This window comes from Dipodomys merriami, unplaced genomic scaffold, assembly GCF_024711535.1.
Source record: "Dipodomys merriami isolate MVZ:Mamm:240054 unplaced genomic scaffold, mDipMer1.0.p SCAF_41, whole genome shotgun sequence".
Classification (NCBI taxonomy): domain Eukaryota; kingdom Metazoa; phylum Chordata; class Mammalia; order Rodentia; family Heteromyidae; genus Dipodomys; species Dipodomys merriami.
Genome location: NW_027205715.1, coordinates 4,117,996 through 4,145,621, shown reverse-complemented (window position 1 = coordinate 4,145,621; position 27,626 = coordinate 4,117,996). Strand labels below are relative to the sequence as shown.

Genomic DNA, 27,626 nt, shown 5'->3' with positions numbered 1-27,626 from the left:
TTATGCCAAGGAGAAGGAGTAGATGGTGGGGGCACAGAGAAGTCAGGGAATTGTTTCAGGTGATGTCAGCACGCTGGGCCTGAGGTCACAGCATTCAGAAGAGAAAACACTTGGAATGTGTCCCACCTACCAGGCTGCTTTAGGGCACTTTATACTTGTTGCCTTTTTTTTTATTTTTACTGCTCTCAGCAGCCACTTTTCCAGTGAGCCAGATGAGGCTCGGAGAAGGCTGGTAACCTGCCCAAGATCACACAACTAGAAAACTCGGACCAGCACCCAGACAGTGTGCCTTCACTCCATGCTCCGGTGGCCACCTGTCACCATCCCTCAAGGGTCGGACCTCTAGGCCTGGGGACACCGTTACCTCACAAGCTCAGCGATGTCTGAGCTGCCTGTGTCAGGGTATAAATGAGGCAGCTGAGCAGGGTGACTTCTGCTAGAGGTCACACAGCTGGTAAATAGCCAGGCAGGACCTGGACGATCCAAGTGTGTTTGATGCTGGCTGGTCTCTGCCGCGGAGGCCAGGGACAGTGACCTGCCTGTCACTGAGAAAGAGGGGAGGGAGGGTAGAGAAATCCCTGCCTTGGCAGTTTCCTTTAAAATAAACGAATAAAGCTGTCTGGATGTAGTGTACCCTAACTAGGATGGAGAGGAAGGTATTTCTCAATCCCTCAGGCTCCCGCCCACCATGGTGGATGCCCTGGGTGTGGGTTGCTGGGAGAGCAGGGAGTGGGGGGAGGGGCTCCCCTCCATCCCTGCCCAGAGGCTGTGTGCTGGGCTCTGTGTAGCACAGCACAGAACAGGCTGGTGGCTGCAGGGCCTGCTGTGATTTCCAGCAACTTCAAGCTGCTAGAGCTCCCATCCCTCCTCTTGGGGGGGGGTGTCCCATCATCCCCCCCCCCACCCTTCACCCTGCTGAATCCCATCCTCTGAGTTTGGAGATAGCATGGGAGGGACGGGTTTGTCTGGGCAGGTGCATCCAGTCTGCTCTGGAGCCGAGCTTCCTGTCCTTGAAGAGAAGGGGGTGACCATGGACTCAGCATGCAGGCCGGAAGCAGCTTGGGGGGGGAGAGGGGAGGAGCCAGCGGGTCGCCGTCACCCCAGGTCCAGCAGCCATTTGACTGCTCAAGTCATGAGGCTTGGAGACTGACCCAGAAAGAGGTCAGGTGGAGACACAGCAGTCACCTAGGGGCTGCATCGATCTGGGCAGCAGGAAGCATATGAGTTTACCATCCCATCTGGATAGCCAGTGGCTCGGGGAGGCTGGTGAGGGTCACCTGGAGTGTGCTATTAGACATTTCCTGACACCTGGAGATGAACGGTCACTAGGGGACTTAGAGGGAAGAAAGGAGCAAAACCAAGAGAGCCACATCATCGTTGTGGAGGAATAGAAACAGAGAGCAAGTTCAGTGTTCAATGGAGAATCTGAAATCAAAGAGGACATGGTCGCCTGGGCAACCGCTGCTATGGCAACAGGAGCTATTTCAGAGGCAACCTGGCTTTCACTGGGGGAAAATGCTGATTCAGATGACAACATCCCTCCCTGCCTTCTCCATCCCCACCGTCCCCAGGACTCCCCTCCCTTCCCACATCCTGTCAACAGATGGTCCCCCCACCTCCCCCTCAGGCACCTTCATTGGGCAGACACAGCTGGGGGGGAGCAGTTATGGCTGCCCTGAGGCTAAGGTGCCCCCCCCCCACTATGTGGGGCATACAGAGATCAGTGATCTCCCCTGGGGTCTGAACAGCTGGGCAGAGGGGGTCCCACAGCTCAGGAGGCTGGGCTTTGACTTACCTTCCAGTCTGTGTCCACAGCGGAGAGGAAGGTATCAGAGTTCTCCTAAGGGAAAGTAAACCGGGTGGGGGAGGGGAGGAGAAAAGAAACGGTGGGAACCTGGGGGCCCACAGGGCCTGGCTCCCCCCAGAGCACCCCGCCTTCCTGATCCCCAGTCTATGTTCACGTGAACCAAAAGCACCAAGGGTTTACCAAGTACCAGACACTGGGGCCCGTGAGTTTATCAACATCAAGTGGAAATGTTTCCATTGTACAGGTGAGGCTCAGAGGGCTGGGCACCCAGGGCCAGAAAGTGCTAGAACCTCTGACTCCAAGTCTGGCTATTGGTCACTTTGCCCTCTTCCATCAAAGCTATCTCCTTCAGTCCGGCAGGGGAAAGGGCACAGGGCAGAGGGAGGACAGGAGGGAGGGTTGAGGTCTGATTGTCACAGCCAAGTAATGCCGGGGACCGTTCAGCAGGAGCAACGCTGACTTTCCCAACCTGAGCACTGTCCCCAGGGCCAGGGACACTGCCTGCTGCACCCCCTCAAGTCACCTGGGAATGTGTGTCACTGAGCAGCCCTGCCTTAGCTCAGTGTCTGGCACGGGACTCCAGGGTGGGATCATGCCTCACTGTGCTCAACACAAAGCCTGGGCTGGAACTGGCTCCCAGACACACAGGATCTGGACGACAGACTTCCTAATGAGGAGGGGGTGGCTTGGGGGCAGGCACCTCCAGGTGGAGTTCATGAGGGTGGAGGGTCAGGCCTGTGAGTCGCATCCTGACCAACTCTGTAGTGGAGCCTGGCTCCCAGGTGAGACGCCCCCCCCCCCAATCCCTGTTAATCTCCCACTGTACAACCAGGTTGTGGGCTAGCTCAGACCTTCCTCCAGAACAGCAGCTGCCAAGGGAATGCAGAGCTCTGGGTCTCCCTGGGTGTCTTCTGTGCTAGTCTAGAAATTTCTCTGCTAAGGCTTGGTGAGGGAGCTTCAGGCAGGTCTCTGAGCCTGAGCCTAGACTGGGTCCTTCATATGCTATTGGTTCTCCTAGTAAGTCCGTGTCAATCAACTTAGAAACAGAAGGCAACTGGAAGATGGCAAGAGAAGGGGTGGGCTCAGATATGCAATAAGGACAGAGACACGCCCCCCATGCTCCAAACAGGAAGAAGAATCAATTGATAATTCTGATTTTTTTTTCTCATAATGAAGAGGAAGTCCAGCCACTTGCATTCTGGCGGGGCGGGGGGGGGGAAGAGGAAGTGTATGATGTGGGGGTGTATGAAGGTCAGAGGGCACCAGGAACTGTCTTCAGCCAGGTTCCAGTGGCTTGAGACTGTTTCATAAAGAATGACTGTACTTTCTCCAGGTGTAGTATACACACCTGCAAGCCCAGCAATCAGGAGGCTGGGGCAGGAGGATTGGGAGTTAGAGGCCAGCCTAGTTCAAATCAAGAATGGCTGTACCTAGCTAGGTCTCCCCGCTGATCCACCCAAAGAAAAGGATACCACCAGAGGCTGGGGGTGGGGCTAGTCATGGATGGATCTTCTCACCCAAAGGTCTTCTGGGAGGGGCGGGAAAGTGCAGGTGTGGGAGGTTTCTGTACTGGAAACCTAAAAGCAGGTAATTATCTCTGAAGAGGAAGTAGGAGGAAGGTTTTAAAAAACAAAATCTGACAGAAAGGATGAGACAGATAATGGCAGGGTGTGCGGTGTGCTCCCAGGGGGCTGGCTGGGGGCAGGAGACGGAGAGTGTGGGAGGGATGGGATTCAGAAGTCAAGAAACAGCAGGAAAAAAAAAAAAAAAAAAAAAAAAAAAGAGCCAACTCAAAACCCCACCTCCAAAACTGTGGGGCTGAGCAAGCTCACAGAAAACGGGGATCAGAGAGGGTCCTGCTGAAAGACGGGGAGAAGGCCTGGGAACGGGAGCCAGGTGAGGTACCCAGACCCTGGAGAAGGGGGGGACAGGCTCCCACAGGGTACTGGACACTCCAGAGCAAGCCAGTCTAAAGAGGCTTGAGGCTCGGGAGGCGTTCTATCAGTGGGACACTGGTTTTAGAGCTCTCTGTGGATACCAAACTGCAGAGGTTCAAGTGTCTTGTGTAAAATGCCTAGTATATGCACAGGATCTATGGACATCCTCTCACAGAATTTAAATCAGGTCCAGAGTACCTCATGTTAGGTGGTATTGTTAGGGAATCATGACAAGAAAAGAAGCCTGGGGCTGGGAAGGTGGCTCAGTGGTAGAGCGCTTGCCTTGCATGCCTGAGGCCCTGGGTTCGATTCCTCAGCACCACATAAGCAAAAAGAAAAAAGCCAGAAGTGGTGCTGTGGCTCAAGTGGTAGAGCGCTAGCCTTGAGCTGAAGAGCTGAGGGACAGTGCCCAGGCCCAGAGTTCAGGCCCCACGACCGACCAAAAAAAAAAAAAAAAAAGAAGCCTGTACTGTACATTACATGTTCAGTAAGTACTTGATTCTTTTCTCCAACATTTTCCCTTTATGGTTGGTTGAAACCTGGTAAAAAGCAAGTAGTGGAACTGTGGTTCAACTGGTGGAATGCCAGTCTTAAGCAAAAAAGCTAAGGGACAGCTGGATGCAGGTGGCTCACGCCTATAATCCTAGCTACACAGGAGGCTGAGATCTGAGGACTGAGGTTCAAAGCCAGTTCGGGCAGGAAAGTGTGGGACTCTGAATCTCCAATTAACTACCAGAAAACTGGAAGTGGCACTGTGATAGATTCCTATACTTGAGTAAAAAAGCTCAGAGAAGGTGCCCAGGCCCTGAGTTCAAGCCCCACGACTGACCTGGGGAGGGGGGGGGTAGGGAAGCTGAGGGACAATGCCTAGAACCTGAGTTCAAGGCAGGAAGGAAGGAAGGAAGGAAGGAAGGAAGGAAGGAAGGAAGGAAGGAAGGAAGGAAGGAAGGAAGGAAGGAAAGGAGGGAGGGAGGGAGGGAGGGAAGGGGTGGCCCTTGGGAAGCTATGGAGGCTGAGTGCTAGCAACTCAGCCTGGAATAAAGCAAATAAGAGCAGCTCTCCAAGACAGAGGGCTGACACGGAAAGCCCTTGCTGGGCGCTCCAAGGAGGCTGCTTTGGGCTTGGGCATGGGACTTTGATAGGCTTTTGGTAAAAACAGATGTAATCAAGGCTTCAGCACGGGGCTTGTGCTGTCTCAAACAAGAAGCCAGGCCATCATGGAAGTCTGAGACACAGTCCCTCATGCAGGGGTTCATAGCCATGGTGGTGAACTCGGGTCCTGTGGCAGGCTGCTCTGGCAGGAAGAGCTCATGAGTCGGTGTGTGTGTGTGGGGGGGGTAGCAAGGGGTGTCCTGCTGAGTGAGGAGTGGAAGAAGGGATCAGGACAAGATACCCTCTGCTCTCTTCAGTGCCCTGGGGCCAGTTAAGGCCTCAGTTACACGCCTCACACTGTGCCAGCCGCTCTGCAAACTGCTCCCCTGGTGCAGTTGTGGTGGGATGAGGGGTCCCCCTGGGAGACGACCCGCCCTCATGGCACCCCACAAGAGGTCTCTGTTCACATGCCTTGAAAGATGCTGGCGTGGGGAAGAGGGCCTGGGCTGGCTCCCACGCAGTTCACATCTTTACTCACAGCCAGCCAGGAGCTCGGTGCTGCGCGGGGCTCTGGGGAGAGCTGGTGGCCAACAGCCTCAGTAGCTGCTCCCGAGTCTGGGCCGTGGGGTCTGACAGTGGTGTACGCTAGGGCTGGGAACAGTGAAGACCTCCTAGGGAGACTTGAGCAGGGCCTTGAGGATGATGAAGAGCCAGCCGTGCAAATTCCTGTCCTCACACCATCCCACACTCCCTGCTTCCTACCTCCGTCACAGAAGGCAGCTGGAAAAATGGCGGGCACATGCCACAGGGAGGCTGGAAAGAGGGAGCTAGGGGTGCAGAAGAGCAGATCATACCCTGGGTCCTAAGAACGATGGCGGTTGTCACTGAGGGAGATGGCAGCCCGTCGGCAAGTTTTAAGCAGACATGAGACATTTTTTAAAGAGTTGTGCAGAACAAGAGCAGAAGCACAGGCTGGAGCGCAGCGAGGAGCCTCCTGCAAGCATCCTGGCAGGAGATGGGAAGAGGGGCGGGGACTGCTGTGCCGGAACTCAGCACAGGGCTTTCTAGTTCACAGTGCACCTGCCAGCCTCTGAGGGCCGGTCTTCAATAACCCAGTCCAGCACTTCACTCTTAATGTTTAAGGTAAGACTACCCTTGTCAGGGACAGGACTATGGCTTCATGTTGTTGGACCCTAGGGTGCTGGCTGCTTGGTCTTGTGCTAGCCCCTCAATGCTTCCTGAGCTGGCCTCCTTGTGGGAGAACAGTGGACTGAAGATGTGAGGGGGTGGGGTTGGTTCCTACACTTCCCCATCTGCAAAATGAGGAGGGCTGGGGCAGCATGACCGTCAGGGACGCCCAGCCCTGAAGCCCTAAACTTGGCACAAGAATAGTGTGAGCCAGGAGGAACTCTGAATCTAGCACCTGGTCCTCTGACTAAGGGGATAGATAGCCTTGAGTGCCTCAGTCTCAAGGCTTTGTTGTTGTTGTTCAGTCCTGGGGCTTGGACTGTGGGCCTGGGCGCTGTCCCTCAGCTCTTCAGTTCAAGGCTAGTGCTGTACCATTTGAGCCACAGTGCCACTTCCAGTTTTCTGAGCGGTTTATTGGAGATAAGAGTTGCACGGATTCTTGTGCCCGGGCTGGCTTTGAACCATGCTCTTCAGATGTCAGCCTCCTGAGTAGCTAGGATTACAGGTGTGAGCTGCCGGCGCTCGGCAGTCTCAAGCTTTTGGTTGCACTTGGGTGAGTCTTGCCCTTGGACCGCCTCTAGCTCTATCACATAGCCAAGTGAGTTCTTTCTGCGTACATTTTCATTCAAGTGGAGACGTCTCTCCTGAAGAACCCCAGCCTCCAGTGAGGCTGGCTGGGGACTCAGGGTGGCCCCCAAACTCGAGTCTCAAGAGGGACAAGGCTGCCCAGGCTGCCCAGCTCAGCTCATTACCACTTTCAAGGTGGCAGAGAAAGCGCACAATTTCCTTCTTTGCCACAAGGTGGCACTCTTGGTCCCAGGATGCAAAAGGCAACTCACCAGTTCTGTGACATCCTGGCTGCGGAGCAGAGGCTTCTCTTCCGGGAATCGCAGCTCTTGAAGACCAGCCATCGTCATGTCGTGCAACAGGAGTCCTAAGGAGGGACAGAGGATGAAGTTGGGTCCCATCCAGAACTCCTGAGGACATTGCAGACCAGGGTGGGGGTTCAGCAGTGGTACTCAGTGATGTTGGCAGGGGGAGGCACACAGATTCTTACACAAGATCGGCTCGCTCTACTCAGTGTATGCCATTATATTATCGGTTCTTAAAAGGACAAATAGCAAGCCACAGGAAACTAACAGAGGTATATATTAGGCAAAAAAGAGAAAGAAAGAAAGAAAGAAAGAAAGAAAGAAAGAAAGAAAGAAAGAAAGAAAGAAAGAAAGAAAGAGAACGAAAAGAAAAAAAGTCAAACCAGGATGGGTGGCTCATGCCTGTAATCCTAGATACTTAGAAGGCAGAGATAAGGAGGATCATGGTTTCAGGCCAGCCTGGCCAAAAATTCACCAGGCCCCACCCCAACAGAAGAACCTGGGAGTAGTAGCTTGTGCCTGCAATCCTACCTACTGTAAGAAGCTTAAATAGGAGAATCCTGGTCCAGGCTAGGCTCACCCAGGCAAAAACCAAGATCCTATTTCACAAATGGGCAATAAAACAAAACAAACAAAGCAACATATGATCCCTAAAATGGTTTCAAGCAAAACTCTGTATTTATTCAGATGCAGTGATGCACCTGGGGTGTGTGTGGGGGGGTGTAGGGGTGGGGGACACAGGCATGATCAAAAGCAGACAGAGGTCCCCTGTGGAGGCCCAGGGGCACGAAGTAGATAGTGAAGCTCTGGGATCAGAGGCCAGAGAGGAGTGGAGCTGAGGGCTCTCTTGAGGCTGGAAGGATACGCCTGCCACAGGGTGGCAGGGAGAATGATGTTGGAGGAGGCTGGCAGGTCAGAACACCTGCAGAGACCCCCTCAGCCTGCAGAGACTGGATGGTAGGACCCAGGTCCCAAGTTCAAGTTCCAGGGAGACCCTTGGGCCTTTGATCCTCAGAGAAAAAAAAAAATCACACCTGCAAGGGTATGTGTGTGTAAGAGCCAGAAGTGGAGGGAGGCAGAAAGACAAGGGCACAGGATCCGCAATCCTCCAGGACCGGCAGTATTACCGCTCCCCTCTTCCCCCACTTGCAGTTCAGGGCGGAGAGAAATCTACCAAGGGAAAACCAGCCAAGGACAGGGAATTTATAAAATTAAAACCGGTCTGTTAAAATTGTTGAAAAAACACCCAGGCTCACTAAAAGTCAAAGAAGTTCACACCAAAACAAGAGAATCTTCTTCTGGAACAACAGAACCGGCCACATCTGCAAGCAAAGCAAGCTACAAAACAGATGGTGATATAATTAACTGACATATTATAGCAATATAATATACTGATAGATCTTTCTGGAAGGCAGTATTACAAACTGAATTAAAATGTTGTAAAAGATTCTGCCAGCACACATAGAGCTCCCCTATGGCCCAGCAATCCCACTTTTGGGCATTTACCCAAATGATCACAAACAAGACCATACTAAAGCTACCAGAATAACTATGTTTATTGCAGCATTATTTGCCATAGCTAAGATATGGAACCAATCCAGATGTCCCTCAGTAGATGAATGGATCAAGAAAATGTGGTATATATACACAATGGAATTCTATGCCTCCATCAGAAAGAATGACATTGCCCCATTTGTTAGGAAATGGAAAGACAGAAAAAATTATATTAAGTGAAGTGAGCCAGACCCAAAGAAACATAGGTCCCCTAGTTTCCCTTATTTGCAATTACTAGAATATGTCTGAGACAAGCAGAAATGGTCAGATAAGTTATGTTAAGCGAAATGAACCCCAAGATAAGGACTCAAATGTTTTTTTCTTTCTTGTGATTGTTTCTAACTTATTTATAAGATTATTTTTTTGTTGTTGCTTTGTATGTCCCTCCCCCACGGTATAACCCCTGTTTTCACTGCATTTGATATTGGTATAATTTGTGGAGGGGAAGGGAAAAATCAAAGTGTTTAAATAGGGATACAGGTGGACCCATTGAAACAATGAGATGTACAAGATGTTATGTAGAAAAACGAACTTTACAACTTTGGTGTGTGTGTGTGTGGAGATGGGAAGGGATGGGAAGGGAAAAAAAGGAGGCAAAAATGCTTGATTAGAAATGTACTCATTACCTTGCCCATGTAATTGCAACCCCTCTGTATGGTATTTTCACAATTAAAAAAAAAAAGATTCTGCCAGCAGTTCAAATTCAAGGCCAGCCCAGGCTACATAGTGAAATTGTCTCAAAAATAAATAAATACATCAAGTTCCCAGGCTTTACTCCCAGGTAGAAGATGGAAAGGGTGTCCGGTCTAAAGTTAGAAAAAAAAGAACTCTAAACATTAATTTTAGTTGGAGACTAGGAATGTTTCCTCTTTGTATACAAAGCATTTCATCACGCATAAGTACTTGCTTGTGCTATTGTACTCCATCCTCAGGGGGAGGGGGAAGTGGGATGAGGAAACTGAGACTAAAAACAGCCCAACTGTTGGCTTAGCACAGGCCAAGGCTAGGCTCTGGCCTGGGGCTCAGTACTCAGCTGGGGTGTGGCAGCCACCTGGTCTGGGGTTCCTCCAGTCCTCTCCATCTCTATTCCCAGACTTTCTTCAGGGTAAAACCTGACTTTCCCTTTTGTCCTGAAGACTGTCAGTCACTGGCTGGTTAGCTGGCCCTCCCCTCCCCTCTCCTCACCTACACCCCCCTCTTCCCCTCAATTAACTTCTCCCGACTGAGAACAATGACTGAAGACAGCCTCAGGGCTCAGGGCTAGGCTGGAGAGCACTCTGGTGGCAGGGTTGCCCTGCTCCCTGCCCTCTCAAGGGCGGCCAGGGCCACAGCGCTAGGCCTTACAGATCTGGAAGTGTTGACCCAGTGGGGAGCAGCTGGCCCTCTTCCCCAAGGGAGGGCAGATGCCCCAAAGGAGGACCCCATCGTTAGTACCAACAGGGTCCCTAGTCCCAGGCATCCGGCCCCACTGGTTCTGTGGTTCCCAGTGGTTTCCCAGGAAACCAGCTAACACAATGCAGATGGGCTGTATTTTTAGAAAGGCGTCCTTTCCCCTCTCCCGGCCCCCTCCCTTCTCTGGCCTTTCTGATGTGTGCATACTTTTCCATCCACCCAAGTGGGGAGCTGAAAGCGGCGGTCCCCACCTTGGGAAACTTCCCATGAGGACTTTCTGAGACACCCGCCTCCCTCACACCCATCTCAATTCAATGCGTGGGCAGCACTGGGGTGTCCTAGTCTGCTATGGGATCCCCGAGACCATCCTCCCCAGGGAGCTGCTATTAAAAGGGCTGTGAGTGGGCTGGGCAGGGACAGATGGCCTGTGATAGATGGAGGAGCAGGAAAGGGGTAGGAGACATCTTGCAATCCAGAGACACAGGAACAGCTCCATCCACCCTTGGAAACAGGAAGCCCAGGGCCTGACAGGCTATTCTGACCACTGCCACCAACCCCCCTCCCTCCCCGTGCCCATGACATAGAGCACAGAGTGGAAATTCTCACAGGGGGTGTGAGAAGTATCTTCCCAAGGAACTCATGCTTGCTTGTTTTCTCTTTCTTTCTTTGGTGCTAGTACTACTGGTGCTTGAACTTAGGGCCTCAGGTTCGCCTTTAGCTTTTTTTTGTTTAAGGCTAACACTGTGCCACTTGAGCCACAACTCTACTGCCAGCTTTTGGGTGGTTAACTGGAGATAAGAATCTCACAGGCTTGCCTGCCTGGGCTGGCAAGATCTTAGCTTCCTGAGTAGCTGAGATTGTATCTGGGAGCCACCCGGCACCCAGCTTATGATTTCTTTTTGAGAAAGCACTTGGCTGATCTTTGTAAGGGGGTGAGTTTGGGGTTTACCTAGCTGGCTGAAGCCTGTTTCAGGTGGCAGAGGAGTAAAGCAGACATAGGTAGCCCCAGATGCCTAATGCTCATTCCTCCTCTGAATCTTGTATTCACTAAAGGGAACACAGGACCTTAAAAGCAAGCAGGCCTTAGATGAACCCCAACCCTTGCTCTCCCAAGTAGGCTGACCTGGGGTGCTAAAGCCATGACTAAGGTCTCTCCATCATTCACTGCCTACTTTTTTGTTTGTTGTTTGTTTTGCCAGTCCTGAAGCTCAAACTCTGGGCCTACGTGCTGGCCCTGAGCTCCTTTTTGCTCAAGGCTAGAACCCTACCACTTGAGGCACAGCACCACTTTGGGCTTTTTCTATCATTAGTTGGAGATAAGAGTCTCACAGACGTTCCTGCCTGGGCTGGTTTCAAACTATGATCCTCAGATCTTAGCCTCAGTAAGTTACAGGCGTGAGCCCGGCTCACTGCTTAATTTCATCTCGGAGCCTTGTAGGGTGACAAAGGAGCTCTGAGACCACAGATATAAAATACTGCAGGACCACGGAGGGGCTCAGTGGCAGAGGATTGCCTAGGTAAGCAGAGCCCTGAGTCCCATCCCCAGTGCCACGAAACCCAAACTCAAACCCCTTGGTAACTGGGAGATTTTTGTGTATGACAATGGGACCAAAAGAATGAATGCAGCAGAGCCTGGCACCGCCGGTGGCTCTCACCTGTAATCCTAGCTACTGAGGAGGCCGAGATCTGAGAATCATGGTTCAAAGCCAGCCTAGGCAGAAAAGTCCGTGAGACTCTTATCTCCAATTAGCCACTAGAAAACCAGAAGTGGTGCTGTGGCTCAAGCGGTAGAGAACTTGCCTTGAGCTGAAGAGTGCAGGGACAGCGCCCAAGCCCAGAGTTCAAGCCTCACAACTGACAAAATAAAAGAATGCAGCTGAGCAGGGAATCAGCTCAGACAAAGCAACTTCCTTTCCTCTGACTCTGTAAGACAAGATTCAAACCCCTTGGCTGAGAGGCTGAGCACCTGGTATTTGTGGGAAAGGAAGGTAATGGGTGGAGGGAGGGGTGGCAGCCAGTGGGGTTTGAGGGCAAGGGCGAGCACATTGGGAGGGAGATCAGAAGAGTTCCCAGCTGGATTCTTTTAAGAGGCGCTGTATTCCAACCTGACTGTATTTGGTTGCTGCTTTGCGTTTCTTTAACTGTGCTTCTATGAGACCATGTGAATCCCTAGGTTTTATTAGGTTGTTCTTGAAACTGTTCAGTAAATGCTTAAATTAAGTTGATCAGTAGTAGTTATACCCTATAGATAAAGCACTTTTTTTTTTTCAGTTCAGGGTCATGAACTCAGGGTCTGGGCACTGTCCCTGAGCTTCTGTTTGCTCAAGGCTAGCTCTACCACTTGAGCCACAGAGCCACTTTTGGCTTTTTCTGTGTATGTGGTACTGAGGAACGGAACCCAGGGCTTCGTGCATGCCAGGCCAGCACTCCACCACTCAGCCACATTCCCAGCCCTAATTGTTTTTTAAGCTGGGTCTTGTGGGACACAGAGAACAATTTCCCATCACCCCAGGGAGCCTGGCAGGCCACAGTCAGGACTCTGTCTAGGATGCCTTAAGCCACAAACGAAGCAGGTCAAAACCAGGCACAGAGCCAAACCAGCCTGGCTAGCTCCACTGGGAGAAGGGACTGGCAGCCAGCGACAGGCTGTGTCGCACAGAGAGAATGGCCCAGGGTGATCACGTGATTCACCCAAGCCTCCAGGCTGCGGGCCGGGAGGATCTCACTGCAATTAGTGACACCACGCCAGCAGAGTGATCTTGAAAGGAGCTCCAGAAACAGGAGACCCCAAGTCACGAACCCAGTCTTCCAACTGCACTACACCCTGTCCTCACCTCAGAAGCTTGGGACAGTGCTGGGGTGGGGCTGGGCTGAGACCAGACCAGAAGACAAGGCGCAGGAAGGAGTGAGGAGCCATCCACTATGCAGACCTAGGAAGGGGCCGCAGCCGTGCTAATCCCCCTCCCACCCGAGAGTATTCTACCTCCCTGGGCTCTGAGCTACAACTGTGGCCTCTTGGTTTATGTTCAACCTGGGACATGGTCTACTTTCCCACAGGTTTCTCTGAATTTCTACCCTCCCTACTGCCTGGCAAATGCACACACATTCTCTCTCTCTCTCTCAATCCCCTGTGCTCCAGGCAGCCATATTTGGGTTCTGATGCTCATACTTGCCAAGCACTGACTAGGCCCCAGGTGATGTTAGCTTTTTACTTGTAGAAATCCTTGAATCTCCTGCTTCCCCCCTCCCCCCAACCTGTCACCTCCCTGACAGGGTCCAGCTGTTGTCCCTGTAGCTGAGATGGGGGCACAAAGAAATGAAAGGAGCAAGCCAAGGCCTCACTAGTGTGAGAAAAGCCACTTGAACAGCTTCTGCTGTGCCACCTGAATGACAGGGACGAGTGGCGTCTCGGTCCCCCATGGCTGGCCTTGCTCATCTGCCCAGCGCATCACAGCCCATGCACCAAGGCTCAGGGACCAACAGGAGAGGCTCACGGTTGACCTATGTGTCCAGGCTGTCTCTGCAATGCTATGGCTCTGGTGCCATCTGTAGGCATACCGTAGTAGGAGAAGCGCACCAGGGCGTGGAGATCTTCCACCAAGGCTGGTGCCCAGGGCTGGCCGGTGACAAGGCTCTGGAGGTGGTGGTTTTGACCACTTGAGCCGCAGTGCCACTTCTGGTGTTCTGGTGATTTATTGGAGATGAGAGTCTCATGAACTCTCCTGCCCGGGCTGGCTTTGAACCATGATCCTCAGATCTCATTCTCCTGAATAGCTAGGATTACAGGTGTGAGCCATGGCACCTGACACACACTCAGGACTTTTGTCCTTTTTGGTGGGGCAGGGGTTGGAACCCAGGCCTTGCCCATGCTGGGCAAGTGCTCCCCCTCAGAACTGCACCGCAGCCACTCCATTTTTGCTTAATGAAATGGATAACTGAGGGATGAATCATTCATTTAGGCTGCAAAATAATAACAGATTGCCCGTCCCTAGCGTTGCTGAGGCTGTGGGAAAACAGGTGCATACTCCAACACAGCTGGCCAGACGGCAGTGGGGTCAATTTTATTTGGTGTAACTTGGTAGTTTGTTAAATGCATATATCCATCAAATCATCAAATCCATTCTGTGTCTAGGTATTTGTCCTAACCAAAGCCGCTGGCAAAGAGATGGAGATGGGGGGGGGAGGGGCAGCTCAGGCACAGGGAGGCTTGCCACAGCAATGTGGGCTGCTTAAATGAACATCAGAAGTATGATTAAATAATGTTCTTGCTCAGAGTACTATGCAGCTTTAAAAAAGCCAGTTTTACTCACATAGTTAGGGAAAGTTGTTTAAAAGGAGAAGTTAGAAGAGAAAGACATGATGCATGATAAAAATGTGCAAATAATCCCATTGTTATGAAAAACACGTGCACTGAGCAGAGTATTAGGAGATTAAAAAAGGAACTCTCTAATAATTTAGGATAAACTAACAATTTACTTCTGGGAAAGAATATGAAGTTGGCAAAGTGTCAAAGGGAGATTTTTATAATATACATTAGATTTGATCAAATCTAAGATACCACTGATGATTATATTGACAGACATATTTTACTTACCGGTAAGAAAAAAAAATGCAGCCAATTAAGATATAATATGTCCCCCTTCCCTTCCTTTCCCTTCCCTTCCCCTCCCCCCTCCTTTTTCTTTCCCTTTTTGTGGTATTGGGGACTGAATTCAGTCTCAAGCTTATGCACTCTACCACTTGAGCCACATCCCCAGACTTGGTTTCAATTTGTTTCTCAGATAGGATCCCAAGCTAACTTTGCACTTCAGGCTAGCCTTAAACTGTGATCCTCCTCCCTTCATGTCTAGAGGAGCTGAGGTTACAGGCATGTCTCACCATAACTATCAATGAAGGTTTTGGTTTTCAGATTCATTTGTATACCACACTGAGGACTGAACCCAGAGCCTTTGTATGCTAGGCTTTCAAGAAAGTTGCAACAGACAAACAGAAAGCACAAAATTTTCCCCATGTCCCCCAAGCTACAGAGGCAAAACACAGAGAAACAGGAAGGAAATATACTTGCAGTTACTGGTCATATGAAGACGCCCTATGAATTTCACTAGTTTGCCCAATATTCTGGGATTCGGGACAGACTTCCATTTAGTTATCATGGCTTACTGGTCTCTCCAACTAGGATAGCTAACAATGAGTTTTCCTAGCACTGGAGTTTGAACTTAGGACCTTGTGCTTGCTTGCTTACCTCTGGTACTCTACCCCTGGAGCCATGCCTCCAGCCTGCTTTTTTGCTGGTTATTTGGGAGATAGGATCTAGAAGATTTTTCTGCCCAAGGTGGCCTCAAGCCAGATCCTCCACATTGTAGCTTCCTAAGTAGTTAGAATGACAGATGTGAGCCAGCAGCACTTGGCTTTTATGACCTTGACACCTACCGATTTATATCATATAGAGAGAGATACAGATAGACAGACACAGTTTATTAAGTAGTTGTACAAAGGGGTTTCAATTCCAGAAGTCAGGTTACAAGTACAATGCATCTTTTTTATTTATTTATTTATTTTGCCGGTCGTGGGGCCTGAACTCTGGGCCTGGGCACTGTCCCTCAGTTCTTCAGCTCAAGGCCAGAGCTCTACCACTTGAGCCACAGCGCCACTTCCGGCTTTTTCTGCTTATGTGGTGCTGAGGAATCGAACCCAGGGCCTCATGCATGCAAGGCAAGCACTCTACCACTGAGCCACCTTCCCAGCCTCAGTACAATGCATCTTGATCAGTGTCATCCCTTCTATCTGACCTTGCCATTTTGAAGGGAGCTGGTTAGTTTGTAGAATGTCTTCAGTTGGGGTTAGTCTGTTGTTTACTCATGATTCAACTGAACTGTAGGCATCTGGGGCAAGAGAACAAGGGAGTCAGTCACTTCCCGGTGCTCCCTATGGAGTATACGACATCTCTGTCTTGTTACTGGGGATGTTAACTTCAGCCCTGGATTGAGGCGATGGCGGCAGTGCGGCTTCTCCACGGCAAGGCAACTATCTTCCTCTTTGTAATGAATTCCTATCTTGTAGGAAGATACTTTGCAAGCATCTTGTTTCTCCACGTTGTTTGTCGGTATAATCTCAGCAGCCATTGATGAGACCACCCATGCAGGTATTTCTGTGGTGTCTAATGATCGTTTTTTTGTTTTTTTGTTTTTTTTTGGTCCAGTCGTGGGGCCTGAACTCTGGGCCTGGGTGCTGTCCCTCAGCTCTTCAGCTCAAGGCTAGCGCTCTACCACTTGAGCCACAGCGCCACTTCCGGCTTTTTCCTTATGTGGTGCTGAGGAATTGAATCCAGGGTCTCAGGTAGGCAAGGCAAGTGCTCTACCAGTGAGCCTCCTTCCCAACCCCTCATTTTTTTATTTCTATCATCCTGTTACATTTATTAATTGTTCCTACAGGCGACAGACAGCTATCGTTTTTTCTCTATTTATCTGACCTGTTACTTACATCAGATAAGATTCATGTATATTTAGAACTATGGGTTAACATCTATTGCTATTATGTCTATGTTGGTCCTGGGACTTGAACTCAGGGCCTGGGTGCTGTTCCTAAACCTCTTTTGCTCAAGGCTAGTGCTCTATCACTTGAACCACAGCTCCACTTCTGGATTTTTAGTAGTTAACTGGAGATAAGATGTTCACAAATTTTCCTGCCTTGGACTGGCTTTGAACCGCATTTCTCAGATCTCAGCCTCCCGAATAGCTAGAATTGCAGGCATGAGCCACCAGTGCCTGGACCACTGTTACATTTTAAAATTTCATTGTTCAAACAGGGCCATATTTGGCCACTAGGAGTTCCCTCAAGTTGGCGCTTGTGTCTTTTCAACCTGAAACATGATTTTTTTCAGTAGTTCCTAATTTTAGCACACTTATTCAATGCTCCAAATTCAGCTTGTACTTTTTCTGCCTGAACCCAGAAATCTGTCACCAAGAGCCTGGTCCCTTTTAGTGAGATTGTGTTTGTTATCTGGTTGTTATTATTATTATTTTTTTTGCTGGTCCTGGGCCTTGAACTCAGGGCCCAGGCACTGTTGTTGAGCACCTTTTTGTCCAAAGCTAGCACTCTACCACTTGAGCCACATAACCATTTTGGGCTCTGTTTTGTGTGATTAATTAGAGATAAGCATTTCATGGACTTTCCTGCACAGGCTGGCTTTGAACCATGATCTTCAGATCTCCACCTCCCAAATAGGTAGGATTACAGGTGTGAGCCACTGGTGCCTGGCTTTAGTTATTTTTAATTTTTATTTTTGCCAGTCCTGGGACTTGAACTCAGGGCCTGGGCACTATCCTTGAGCTTCTTTTGCTTAAGGATAGTACTCTACCACTTGAGCCATGGCGCCACTTCTAGTTTTTTTTTTGTTTATGTGGTACTAAGGACTTGAACCCACATCTTCATGCATGCTAGGCAAGCACTCTACCATTAAGCCATATCCCCAGCCCTAGTTAGTAATTTTTTGATGCAGGTTATTAATATATACCCAAGGTGAGCCTCAAACTCACATACTCCTGCCTTACTTTCCCAAGTGCTGGGATTACAGGCATGTATGACCACCCTCAGCTGAGGATGCAGGATCCAGGTAAGAAGTGTGCTCAGGGCTGGGAATGTGGCTTAGCAGTAGAGTGCTTGCCTAGCATGCATGAAGTCCTGGTGTTCAATTCCTCAGTACCACACAAACAGAAAATGCCGGAAGTGGCGCTGTGGCTCAAGTGGTAGCCTTAAGCAAAAGAAGCTCAGGGACAGTGTGCAGACCCTGAGTTCAAACTCAGGTAAGAGTTAGGAAATATATGACATCAAAGCACACATTTGTTTCTAAGCCTATCCAGCCTATATTTTAAAAAGCTGTGATCTCCACTTCTAATTCCATTTGACACCATCATTCATTCTAGCTTCCGTCCCTTATCTGTAGTTTTTCCTCAAGTGGTGATTAACATGTCTCTCATTATTCACAGTATTTTTGCTTATCTGTCAATTCCTAGGTTGCACACAAAAAAGTTCTGTGCATGTTGGATGAATTCTTTCACTCAGGGTTTCGCTGCTGGTGGTTTTGTACTTACTGAATGTTTTAGACTTTAAGAATCAGATAAAAAAAAATCTCACTTATGAATTCTTAAAAAGGCAAATGTAATTGATGGAAATTGTTTAACCTCTTCCTAAAATGCTTTGTATTTTAAGTGGTGGTAGAGGGGCTGGCGGGGTGGCATCTCTTCCCAGCGGACATCTTTGTCTCTAGGATTTCCTTCTAGGCTGCTGAGGTCCACTCTGCAAAGCTGAGTTCTCAGGGATGTCAGGAGCAGCAGAGTCTCACCGCTCATTTTGCCAGCAAAGACTCCATTTTAGTATGCAAATTGCAGTTCCCTGAGAGGATATAGTGGTTAAGGCACAGCACCAATACATGTGTTCTGGGTGTTAAATAAAACCCCCAATCTCCAGGCTAAAGGCCAGGGCCGAGAACCCCAAGTCCACATGGGCAGTTTCTGTATGGAGCCAGTGGGAGTCCCGCCAGGACTCCAATTTCTTGTTCCCCAACACCTCTTCTCTCCTCCTGACCTAATACCAGAGCCCCAAGTCAGAGCTCCATGATAGTCTGCCAGAGAGATGGTAAGGAAAGAATGAGACTAGAGGGTGCGTTCTTAAAAGAAGAGATGTGCCAGTCACCCTCCTGCAACTATACGATGGCAGGAGCTTGAACAGCCATTTTTGATAAGACACTAAAGATGGCAGAGCTAGGATGTAGAAGGAATTCAGCAATAGGAATAATCAAAAGCCATGAAACCATAAGTTTTTTTTATGGTTTATTTTCGGACCCCATTTGTGGAAGCCGGAGGTACATTTTTATCCTGTTAAATCTAATATTATCATCATGGGTTTCTGTCACATACAGTTGAGGCTGATCTAAACTTAGGCCATTTTCTAGGAGAGTCACACTAATATGGTGAAGGAAGTCATGAAAAAGGAAAAGGCTGGGGCTTCCCCAAACCAGGGAAGTTCTTGAGCTAACCGGCCTGAGTGGAGGGTGATGCAACTCTGCGGTGAAGGCTTCACCAGTGCGGCCCTTCCTAACCAGGACAGACAGACTCACCACCATGTCCACGCGGGCAGGCAGCCATGACCTACATTCCAACTAACTTTGCCACTTCGTCACCAATTCTCAAGTTTCCTTCACACAGGTATCTCTCTCCTTTCAGCTGTGGATCCTTGCCCAATCTGGCAAATTTCCCAGAAACAAAGACACACTTGCCCTGGATCTCTGCGCAACATTCAAAGAGGCAGCCAGCCTTCCCTGGCAGTGTCTGCAACCTGGTCTCACGCACAGAGCACACCACACACTTCCTTTGGGGGCATTTCCTCTTCCAGGCCATGGTTTCTCTGTCCTCTGAGCTTCCTGGCTCCTTAGTACTTTGAAGAACAATGCTCACCTGGCAGGGAACTCAACACCAAGCAACCCCATACTTCTTTCTGCCTTCCACCCAGCCAAGGGGGCTGCCTGTCTCTGTCTGCTCTATCCCCACTTCCACTCCTGTTTCCCTTTGGGAATCCCCTTCCCATCATCAGTCCCTGGGGGTTCAGGAGAATTGGTGATGTGGAGGTGGCCAGGTGACCCAGGCCAGGTTGAGGCCAGGTCTTCCTAGGTAGCCCAGGGTAGCCTCTTCATCTGACTCCTGAGCGTGTGATTACAGGCAGGTGCCACCACATCCAGCTGAAATTGGAAGTTTTTGCAATGCTGATGTGATGCTCAAAGGAGTCTGGATTTCAGATCCTGATTTTCACATTAGGGATCCTCAACAGATAAAATCTATGTAAATATTTCAAACTGCAAAACAAAACCTAGCCAGCGGTCGGTGGCTCATGGTTTGCAGCCAGCCGGATAGGAAAGTTCAGGTGACTCTTTATCTCCAAATAACCACAAAAAGCTGGAAGTAGAGCTATGGCTCAAATGGGAAGAGCACTCGCCTTGTGCAAAAGAAGCTCCGAGACAGAGCCCAGGCCCCGAGTTCAAGCTGTAGAACTGGCACACACATAAACAAAACAAAACAGAACAAACCCTTCAATACCTCTAAATCTGAAACACCTCTAGTCCCAAGCATTGATGATAAGGGATAGCCACCTTCTATGTTTCAGGTGTTAGAGACAAAAGGGTGAGTGCAAACATTCCCACCTCTGTGGGGTTATCTGAGAAGCAGAAGCGGGTAAATGCTCAGCCAGTCTATGGAAATGTATGGTGTGTCAGATGCAGTGCCGTAGAGGAAGTAGTGTCACAGAAGGGGAGACAACGGGGCCTGGGGGCTGAGAGCTAAACGAAGGTGCTAAGAAATGCCACCTGAAGCTGGGTACCAGTGGTTCACCCCTGTAATCCTAGCTACTCAGGAGGCTGAGATTTGAGGACTGTGGTTCAAAGCCAACCCCAGTAGGAACAAAAAAATCTGTGGGATTCTGATCTCTAATCAATTACCAAAAAGCCAGAAGTGGAGCTGTGGCTCAATTAGTAGAGCACTAGCCTTGAGCAGGGACAGCACCCAGGCCCTGAGTTCAAGTCCCAGTACTGACACACTTTCATCCACATACACGCAGATGAGAGAGTCTAACTAGCTGGGAAGAGGCAGAATCGAGGACTTAAAGACTTGAAGGCAGGCAGGCTGAGCCTTGTGGGGCATGGGGGAAGCATTCAGAGCGCAGTTCACTGCAGACACAATGGCAGGTGGCAGAGGACTGGGGCAGGGGGAAAGCAGAGGGAAGGGCCAGGACCATTTCACGGTTAACCCTCATATACAAGTTCAACCAAAGGACTTAGCAAATCCCTCTTCCTACAACTTGGTGACGTGACCTGGCATTAGGCTGGAAACAGGGGGCCATTGCTACAAGCCAGCAGAGGTGTTGGTGGCCAATAGACCCCCAGGAACGGGGTGGCTATGGCCATGTGAGAAGCCCCCTGTGTCTGACCTGTTGTGCGGGGGCCTGCACATCCCTCAACGGGGGTGGGGAAGGGTGACGGTGAAGGGTCCACCAGAGGCTCAGGGTAGCTTGTGTATTGAGATGACCTGGAGAACAGAGGTAGGGAAAGATGAGGGGGTTGTTTTTAGACCTGAGGCATTCTGACTTTTTTTTTTTTTTTTTGGTCAGTTGTGGGGCTGGAATTCAGGGTTTGGGCGTTGTCCCTGATCTCTTTTGCTCAATGCTTAGCACTCTACTACTATGAGCCACATCTCCCCTTCTGGTTTTTGAATGGTTAATTGGAGATAAGAGTCTCACTGTGACTTTTCTGCTTGAGCTGACTTCAAATTGTGATCCTTAGATCTCAGTCTCCTGAGTAGCTAGGATCCACTGGTGCCCAGCAGACTTGGCTATTTTTTTTTTTTTTTTTTTTTTTTTGGTATGGAGCTTGAACTCAGGGTCTGGGTACTATCCCTGAGCCTCTTTGTGCTCAAGGCTAGTGTTTTACCACTTGAGCCACAGTGTCACTTCTGGTTTTTGAGTGGTTAATTGGAGCTAAGAGTCTCATGGAAACTGTTCTGCCCAGGCTAGCTTCGAACTGAGATCCTGAGATCTCGGCCTCCTGAGAAGCTAGGATTACAGGCGTGAGCCACCAGTGCCTGTCTTAGACCGACTCTTTACTAATGTTTTGGTGTGTGTGTGTGTGTATGTGTGTTACAAGGGTTTGAACTCAGGGCCTTTTGGTAGCTAAGCAAGTGCTCTACCAGTTGAGCCACACATCAGCTCCAGGTTGATACTGAAAAAACACATTGGGAAAAACTAAATGAGGCCAGCTAAGGATGAGGCCAGAGATGTGTACCCTGTGCATACGATGCTCTGAACAGAATGTACCAGAGTAGAGGGGCCTAGAAGCCAAGTGGACAGAGCTCATGGTCCAATATCAGAGACAGGGCCTCCATGCAAGACAAGGCCTTTGGTGGAATCTTTGGGAAAGAAAAGTTTCATGCTGAAGAGGACAGACTGTGAGGCAGCAGCCATGAGAAAAGGCCTGGCTTAGAAACTAACCAAGCTGGGGAAGGTGGAGGCAGGAGGATTGTGAATTTGAGGCTAGTTCAAGCAAAGGTAGTAAAGATAGTAGTTAAGACCCTGTCTCAAAAGAAAATGCAAGCAAAAGGGCTGGGATGTAGCTCAGGTGCCTAAAATGCACAGGCACTGCATTCAACCCCAGAAACACACACACACACACACACACACACACACACACACACACACACACACACACACAGAGAGAGAGAGAGAGACAGAGAGACAGAGAGACAGAGAGACAGAGAGAGACAGAGAGAGACAGAGAGAGACAGAGAGAGACAGAGAGAGAGAAAAGAAGAAAAGAATCACTAAGATCCAAACCACGGAGCTATCAGGGGAATCAGGGGAGGAGAGATGGAGCCTGGTAGCCTGTACGAACTTGCTGGATGCAGACACTCCATGTTCCTGCTAGTATCAGTCTAAATTCTGTTCAGTCGCTTGCGACTGAGAAACCTAAATGACTTCTGAAGTTATTATATTTTCCTGCATGGTCTTCAGGGGCGGAGTGAAGAAGTCCAGAACCCTCCTATCCCATTGGCAAGCACATTTGGGCAGCCAGCCTGCCCCAGCGTGGGCTCAGAGGACCTCCTAGACTTAGAGACCGGTGTTCGCTAGTGCACACTAATGCTAACTGCAAGGAAGGCAGTCTCCTCCACTGAAGGCACCGCAAAGGCAAACCCCAAGCTATGATGAGAAGCGGACCTACAAGCCACCTCAGGCCACCCTGACTCTCCCTTTTACCTCATCACAGTGTGCTAAGACTTAACCAATCCCATGTAACAAAAAACTAGGCAATGAAAATATATACTTCATATGGTTGCTATGATGACTTGCTAACATATAGAAAGTGCTGAGGACTGAGCCTGGCACAGGAATAAATGCCATCTACCATAGCCTGTCATCACTGTTGTTAGAACACGTGTGTAAGGGAACATCTGTCTGGGTGGATAAACAATCTGGGTGTGCACTGTGGGTTTCCAGGTCTGCGGGCACAACTAGGCTGAGCCACTTTCCTCTTCTATTAATAATGACAGGACCAACATCTTTGAGAAGACACCTCTGCGCACCTCCTTATTTGTTCCTATAAACTCAGCTGCTGAGTCACAGTCACATGTACTTTTTGGTCCATCACTGGCAATCTGCCCTTCATGATGGCAGTACCAGTTTTCCCCCCGTGTGAGGCAAGGAGTCGCATGCCCACCAGGCTGAAGTCCTGGACACCTGCCAACTTGTGCCCCCACTGCGGAGAGCTTGAACTCAAGGCCTGGGCACTGTCCTTGAGACTTTTTATGCACAAGGCTAGCACTCTACCACTTGAGACACAGCACCACTTCCAGCTTTTTCCTAGTAGTTTATTGGACATAAGAGTCTCACAGATTTTTTCTGCCCTGGTTAGCCTGGAACCATGATCCTCAGATCTCAGCCTCCTGAGTAGTTAGGATTACAGGTGTGAGTCACCAGCGCATAAGCCTTATTTTTTTAACCACACATCTTTTTTTTTAAATTGCTAAGATCTAACACTGAGGCTCCTAAGGGACACCCCAACCTTCCAGTTTAGAGCTCTTTCACAAAGAATAGACTTGGAAAAATGTTAAGTGCAAATGCACCAAACAACTGCCTTCCAGTATGCAAAGACACTCATAGCCCACCTTCCAACCTTGCACAGAAAAATTAAATCTCCCAGCCACCAAAGGCACTGGCATTGGCCCTCTGAGCATTGAGGCACTTGTATACAGATGTGATGGAGACCTGGACTCATTCACAGTATCCCTCTTAACCATGCTTGGGAGGGAAGACCCTCCCACCCAGCTATCATTTCTTTTTTTGTGCTGGTACTCGGGCTTGAACTCCAGGCTTTGACTCATGTTCTTAATCATTTGGGCCATGCCTATACTTCTGACTCTTTGCTGTTTAACTGCAGATAAGAGTCTCACAGACTCTGTCTGCCCAGGCTGGCTCTGAACCATGATTTTTCAGATCTCAGCCTCTTAGCTGCTCATGGATTGCTGGAGTAGCTGATACAGGCATGAGCCACTGGCACCTGGCTCATTTCACTAATAAGGCTGGGCCTCAAAAGAAGTGAACGATTTGCCTGAGAGCTGAATGCTTGGGACAAGACCCCGAGAAGCACATCCGCAGACTGCAAAATCCCTGTCTTCCTTGGGAGTCAGAAACACAGGCTGCCAGAAGCACCAGTGACCAGAGAGGCTCAGATGACCTCTTCCCTCCAGAACAAAGCGGCACCCTGAACCTGGGCTTGACAACTCATGGACACCCTTTGAGCTCCATGTGAGGGGCACCCCTCACTTCTTCTCATCAGAGTTGTGGATATCTGGCTAGAATGATCCAACCCCAGATGCCATGCCCTACTCTGTCCCATGCCATGGGACCTCAGTAGGTCTCCCCTGGGACCACGTCTGAGAGGTCTAGACGGTGGAGAGAAGCTAGTGAACAGGCTGGGACACGCTGGAGGAAGGGATGTGGGATGCTGGAGCAGAGGGGCAGGCACCCCCAGGATAGGAGGACCCCAAACAGCTGAGGGACCACAGCCCTTCAATTTTCACTTGTTGCCCACAGCCAAATGTCATGCTCAACCCTTGATATGCATGCTCACATCTGATTGCTGAAGAACTCAACTCCAAAGGTACTACCATGACCCCATTTTCTTGATGAGGAGACTGGCCCAGAGCAGGGCAGGTAGCATGGCATGGCTCAGCTCTCAGGTTTGCATCCAGCACTCTTCTCCTTGGCTGTGTGAGCATAAGGAAGCGACACTGCTTGGGTAAGAGAGGAAAAACTGTACAGAACCAGGACGATGTGCATCTTTTTTTTTTAAGGGTTCAGTAGATAATTTCCTAAGGCTGAGGTTGGGCTAAAAGCTTCTACAGAATCATTCTGGTGGCACAGCTGTTGAGCAGGCTAAGACTGGATTCAATAAATCCACCATCACCCTGTGACCTCTTTATCATCCAAAGAGGAACTAGGCAAAATCTCCCAGGAATCCATGAGCAGGGATGAAGCATGGTGAAGACAGATCCAGAGTCCTTGCCAGCCACCTGCCAGTCCTTCATTGTCGGGATAGCTAAGAGGATCTGGTCTGCCCTTCTGGCAGGGCTCTAAGTCTCCCAGGACATACAGACTTTCCCTCCTGGGGTTTACAAGTTCCATCTCCCTGAAGCTCCCGTCAAGATTCCTGGCACCCAGGCCTGCCTCGTGTGAACTCAAGGAAAAGCTGACAAGGAACAGGGAAAGGAGGGCCGCCAAGAGTGTCCAGCTGGGATTTTCGGGACCCCAAAGCAATCCCCACCTGTCCCTACCACAACCCCACTGTTGATTGAAAACAACCCAAACCCTTACTTGAACACATAGGAACACATGTTCAGGCTCCACCGCTGCCGCAGCGCTCAGACACCAAGCTACTCCCGCACCCGGAAACCCGGGCCAGTCCTACCTCAGTCCACCTCCCTCTCCATGAACAGAAATCCTGTCATTGGGTCTGCAGATTCTGTCACAGGCTCTAACCTCTCTGCTCCCTTCCGGTCCCTCTTCCACACCCCAGCCTGTTCTGAGTGCACTCAGACTCTCTCACCTACTCTATAACAAATAGGGCTCTGGTCTCCAAAGGTAATAAGGGCCCTGGGTGCCGGAGGACACCTACTGGAACGAGCTTGTTCCCTGGTTGGGCCGGGGCTCTGCCTCCTTCGTGGCTCTCTCCTGCTCCCACCCAGGGAAAAACACACACGATACCAGCGCTACCTACCAGTCTTCCAGTCTGGCTGGGATTTCCCACCCTCAGGCCCCCCACCCCCATCCCCGTCCCTCCTTCCCCTTCCCTGGATCTCTGAGACACTCCAGCCATGGCCTCCTGGATGCAGGTTTCCAAACAGAGGTAGACAGGGGTAGTGGTCACTTCTGCGGAGCGATCTCGGTCCTCACGCTCTAATCGGGCTGGCCACTTCCCAGACCACTTGGCTCCTACTCCCAACAAGAAACTTCTCCACTCCCATCCCCATCCCCAAGGCCGTCCCCGGGAGAGGCCGTGGCGTCCTGTCAGGAGACCAGGCTGGGACTGCCAGTCGGTCCCCTCCGGGATCCTGACTCGCGTTGCCGCCCCAGGGGGAGCTGCGCAGCCCCGCGGTCGCTCGATCCATCGATCCGCGCGCTCTACCCGCCCGGGACGCTGGCGTCGGGGATTCGGGGCGCGAGGCCGGGAGGAGCACGGGTGTGGGTTCTCTCCCGGGAGAACCCGCGCCCCAGAGCAGGTAGCACCCGAGCCAGAAATCCATTGACCAGCTCAGATTCGGGAAGTGGCCGGCGGCGGCGGGGCAGGGCCGCGGTACCTGTCAGCAGTTCGAGTCTGTGTCCCAGCACCTTCATCTCGGCGCCCGGCGCTGCCCGGCGGGGCCTGCGTCGTCGGGGAGGCGCTGGGCCGGCGGAGACCCGGGGCCGGGGCGGGGCGCGCGGGAGACGCCGACGGCAGCCGCGGGATTGCCGGAGCCGAGCGCGAGCAGCAGCCGGCACCCGGCGCGCGCCCGCCGCCCCCTCCACCACGGTTTAAAAAAATCCACCAATTGCACGGCCGCGCACCCCCAAAAGGCGCCCGCAGCCACCTGGTCCGGGTGAACTCCGGGGGAGGGGCCCTGCGCCCCACTCCCGAACAAAAGCTCGCCGTCCCCAGGCATCGGAAGGGGGGCGCGGTCCCGGGGGGGGGGTCCCTGAAAGGACGGGAGGGCAGGGGTGGGGAGGCGCCACCCCCGCGGGGGCCGAATGGGGCCCGGGGGAGCAGGTGCAGGGCGGCGCTGGGGCCTGGGGGCGCCCGGAGGACGAGGGGAGCGGAGGCCGGGAGGCTGGGGCGAGGGCGCGGCGACTCACCGGGGACGTGCAGCGGGACGGACGCGCAGGCGGGAGTCGGGCCTCGGTGCCGCCGCCAACGCGCGTGCAGATACCCGGTCGCCCGCGCCCCTCGCCGAAGCCGCGGCTGCGGGCTGGGGCGAGGATGGGGGCGGGAGGGGGCGGCGCGCCACCGGGGCGGGGCGGGGCGGCCCCTCGGGGCGCGGTGGGCGTGGGCGCCGGGCCTCCAGGGGGAGCTGGACTCGGTCCTGGGAGCCCGGCTTCCGCCTCCTGCTGCGGCCGAGGCACTGGGTGGGCGGGAAGGTAAGCCGAACTCCGCGGCGCGAGAACCTGGCGGGGACCCCCGGCCATCTGAGACCTGCTGCTGGCCCCTCACCTTCCTCGGGCGTTCGGAGACCGGGTGCGGCCGCGGAGGCTCGGGGAGGCCGCACGCGGCCCTGCCCGCAGCTCCATCACCTGTCTTTGTTTGGACTCCCCAGGGGACCCCGGCCTCGTAGACTTGTGGACACCCCCCTGCCTTCCTCCCTGCACCCTCTCTCCCTTGGATTTTGCCACCCGAGAACTGTTGGAGAAAAAGTCCCCCACCTCCCAGTGTGTGTATATTTGGTGGGGGGGGGGGTCTTAGGAAGATCTAGGGCCCCAGGAGCTCTTGGGGGCGTCGTCTGTCCCATACCATTCTCAGATCTGGAGTTTATAGGGGGGGGGAGATGCTGTCTCCTGGCATAGATCTGGCTGAGCCTGGGGGTACCGCCTAGACTGTGGCTGAGTTCTGTCCCTCCTCCATTATCTGAGCCTCTCCCTGCTCCAGCCTAGGCCCACCCCCTTCCAGAGCCCCCCTCCTCCCCCCCTCCAAGGAAAGCCCAAAGGCCCTGGGTGTAGTCC

The 27,626-nt window shown here is 51.4% G+C and overlaps 1 protein-coding gene across 3 annotated transcripts in view; it reads right to left on the bottom strand.

Annotated features, from left to right (window-relative positions):
- The window catches only part of Ndrg4 (NDRG family member 4), a 43,449-nt gene extending 16,582 nt beyond the window's left edge, over positions 1 to 26,867 (bottom strand). The window contains exons 1-3 of one of the 3 annotated variants that reach the window (XM_069992428.1): positions 26,766 to 26,867; positions 6,864 to 6,958; positions 1,796 to 1,840 (exon numbers count right to left, since the gene is read on the bottom strand). In XM_069992428.1, coding sequence (XP_069848529.1) covers positions 1,796 to 1,840; positions 6,864 to 6,941 — 123 coding nt within the window. In that variant the 5' untranslated portion in view covers positions 6,942 to 6,958; positions 26,766 to 26,867. Of the gene's footprint in view, positions 1 to 1,795; positions 1,841 to 6,863; positions 6,959 to 26,233; positions 26,386 to 26,765 lie in introns of those variants that run through there. The other 2 variants (XM_069992426.1, XM_069992427.1) reach the window with 2 other exon arrangements.
- Positions 26,868 to 27,626: the final 759 nt, after the last annotated feature.